Source organism: Adiantum capillus-veneris, chromosome 15, assembly GCF_014529385.1.
Source record: "Adiantum capillus-veneris isolate H3 chromosome 15, ASM1452938v2, whole genome shotgun sequence".
In the NCBI taxonomy this organism is placed as follows: domain Eukaryota; kingdom Viridiplantae; phylum Streptophyta; class Polypodiopsida; order Polypodiales; family Pteridaceae; genus Adiantum; species Adiantum capillus-veneris.
In genome coordinates, this window is record NC_140945.1 from 4,853,856 (window position 1) to 4,856,405 (window position 2,550).

Genomic DNA, 2,550 nt, shown 5'->3' on the forward strand with positions numbered 1-2,550 from the left:
GTAAGAATCCCCGACGGGCCCCTTGAAGACAGAAGTTCCCTCGGCTGCGTGCGGGTAAGAATCCCCGCCGGGCCCCCTCCTCGACGCGCCCAGAAGCTGGGGCGTCACATAGGCACATCCGGGGATAATAAAAATGTGTTGGGCCGACTGTGAGAGAGAGAGAGAGAGAGAGAGAGAGCCATCATCGTCATCGTTCACTCGGCGCAACATCAATTTTCAAACTGGAACCGGTTCAGTCACGTCCAGGAAGCGCGTGTTGAACAGTTTCTTTCTTTCTAAAAGTGGTCCGGGCGGGCCCTCCTCTCTCCTCTTTCTAGACTCCTCTCTCTCTCTCTCTCTCTCTCACTCTCTCACAGACCCATCAGATTCGCTTCCCTCTTGCGATGGAGGTGCAGCAGACTGCACAAACGAAGTGTAGAGACCTAAAAGATAGGCTACAATGGGCATCGTGTTGCGTTGTCATCTCAAACTCAAACGATGTGCAGCCCACTCCACCTCCATCACCAGCCCACAACCACCAACCAACCTCTACAGAACCTGGGTCTAGGTCCTAGGAGAGAGAGAATTAGCCACAAAAAGAGAGAGAGAGAGAGAGAGAGAGAGAATGAGCGAATGGCCATCGCATCATTTTTCAACACCTAGTCTACTTTATTATTGTGATAGTGGTCTAGTGTAGCCCTCAGCGCGCTGCTCTGCTCGTCCAAACGAAAAACAAAACCCCCCAAGAAAGAACGCACAGCCCTGCCCGCCTACTAGGCCTACACACAGTCTACTACACTTATTAACGTTTGGCATTTTCGCCTTCGAACTGCTGGATGAGCAGCAGCACGCCTCTCAATGTCGAAGGAGCCTTGAGTTATAACAAAGGAGAGGCCAGAGCTTGGAGATTGAAGTTGCAGCAGCCCATCCATCCATCTTTACAGCAGATATACCCTCCACCATGCAGTGCAAGAGTACGATGATAACCAGATATCCCAGTATGCCGGCAAGCCAGCAATTCAGAGATTTGTTGCAGGTGGAGCTGGATATAGGGCCGGCTCTCCGCAGTTGCGGGCCAGGCCCCTCCCCGCTCTCCTCCACTACCTCTTCTCCCCCAACCAATTCCTGCATTACAATTGCAGCTGCAGCAGCAGGGGATCAGCTACATAGTCAAGTGGGGACAAAAGGACAGGGATACTTGTGGAGGCAGAAGGCGGAGGACGGCCTCTGGCTGGCGTCGGCCTTCTTCATCCTTTTCTTTGGCGACTTCCGCTCCAATTTCTTCTCCCTACTTGCATCCGACCCTCGAATTGCCAGGTAATCAAATCTAATTCGCCCTCGTCGACGCCTCCGCTAGGGAGATGTCTATGCCAGCTATTTGCGAACGCATCTGGTGAACCAGATTTATCTAAATGAGAGGTCAATCGCTTTAATCTTCATCGATGGATGTGCAGGGCCCCTCTCCTCTACGGAACTGCTTGTTTGCTGGTGAATTGCATGATTCTGCTGCTCTTCCTCGTCGCTCAACCCCAATTGAAGCGCTCCTCGATGAAGATTATGCTGGTGCAAGAGGAGTACATCACCGCAGCTGCCTCCACAGTGTTTACAGCGTTGGGATTTGCGGCATTTGTCATGTATATAATATAATGTTTACAATACCATGTTTCAATTGGTTTATGATACACCCATTACCATGACCATTGGGTCTAATAGTTGACATGCTTATTTCTTGGATCAGGCTCTCAATAGCTCTCTGGCCAGTGTGGTACATCTTAACGTTCCCATTACTGGTATATCCTAATTTTCTAAGGATTACAATTTTGCGAAGTTGCTAATGTCAATGGTGATGAATGCTGATTTGCATTGGTGCCGTGCGTGCAGTTCACTCTGTTCATGGCGCTGGTGGTGTTGAGCTCCTACGCCTTACCATGGGGCAGTCTCGTACTGATGCAGGAGCCGCCTGCACACAAGGACGTGTGGTCCCTCGCCAACGTCTCCTTCAAAGCCTAGTTAACACCCAAATGACACGGCTGTACTGTACATTTTACTTGCATGCCATACCATTATCCATACCCCCTCATGATGCAGGGCAGTGTATGCTACTTTACTCCTTTAATTTGTACATTATTACGGTTACTACTAGACTACAGCTAGTGTAACGGCGGGGGCAGTCAAGTGCACAAAGTGCAAGTGGCCACAGTTTCCTTTCCTGTTTACAATATATTATATTATGGCCCCTCAAAGTTTTAAACACCTCCTGCAACTTGCAAGGTCATCTGAACCAACTAATTATGCAAGGTCCCTTTGGGCCTAGGCTATATGTGCATTTCGATTGTGTCATCCAAGTTACCCAGCTTACAAATTGTCTCCTCTAGTGCTAACTATATGCACTGTGCAGGCACACATCTAATCTAGTCTTCACACTTTTACACTTTTACAAGTGGTGACTAAAGGTCTAGATTTCAGCAGCAATGAGAAGATGATGGGGTGTTGCAAATGCAATACGTTTTTTCTTATGCTTCTGGTATTTCTTGAAGTATACCTAGATCGTTTTAGTGTTTCGAGGCTTAG

The 2,550-nt window shown here is 48.7% G+C and overlaps 1 protein-coding gene across 1 annotated transcript; it reads left to right on the forward strand.

Moving 5' to 3' along the window:
• The first annotated feature begins 390 nt into the window (after nucleotides 1-390).
• LOC147440197 (uncharacterized) lies at nucleotides 391-2,232 on the forward strand. The gene is made up of 4 exons (XM_086529980.1): nucleotides 391-1,296; nucleotides 1,434-1,613; nucleotides 1,718-1,769; nucleotides 1,861-2,232. The coding sequence occupies exons 1-4, from the start codon at nucleotides 941-943 to the stop codon at nucleotides 1,987-1,989; spliced, it is 717 nt and encodes a 238-aa protein (XP_086386106.1). The 5' UTR covers nucleotides 391-940; the 3' UTR covers nucleotides 1,990-2,232.
• Nucleotides 2,233-2,550: the final 318 nt, after the last annotated feature.

Coding starts and splice junctions, on each gene's coding strand:
- LOC147440197 (XM_086529980.1), top strand. CDS start 941: ATGCAGTGCAAGAGTACGATGATAACCAGATATCCCAGTATGCCGGCA. Junction 1,297..1,433: donor TCCGACCCTCGAATTGCCAG/GTAATCAAATCT, acceptor ATGGATGTGCAG/GGCCCCTCTCCTCTACGGAA. Junction 1,614..1,717: donor GGATTTGCGGCATTTGTCAT/GTATATAATATA, acceptor TTCTTGGATCAG/GCTCTCAATAGCTCTCTGGC.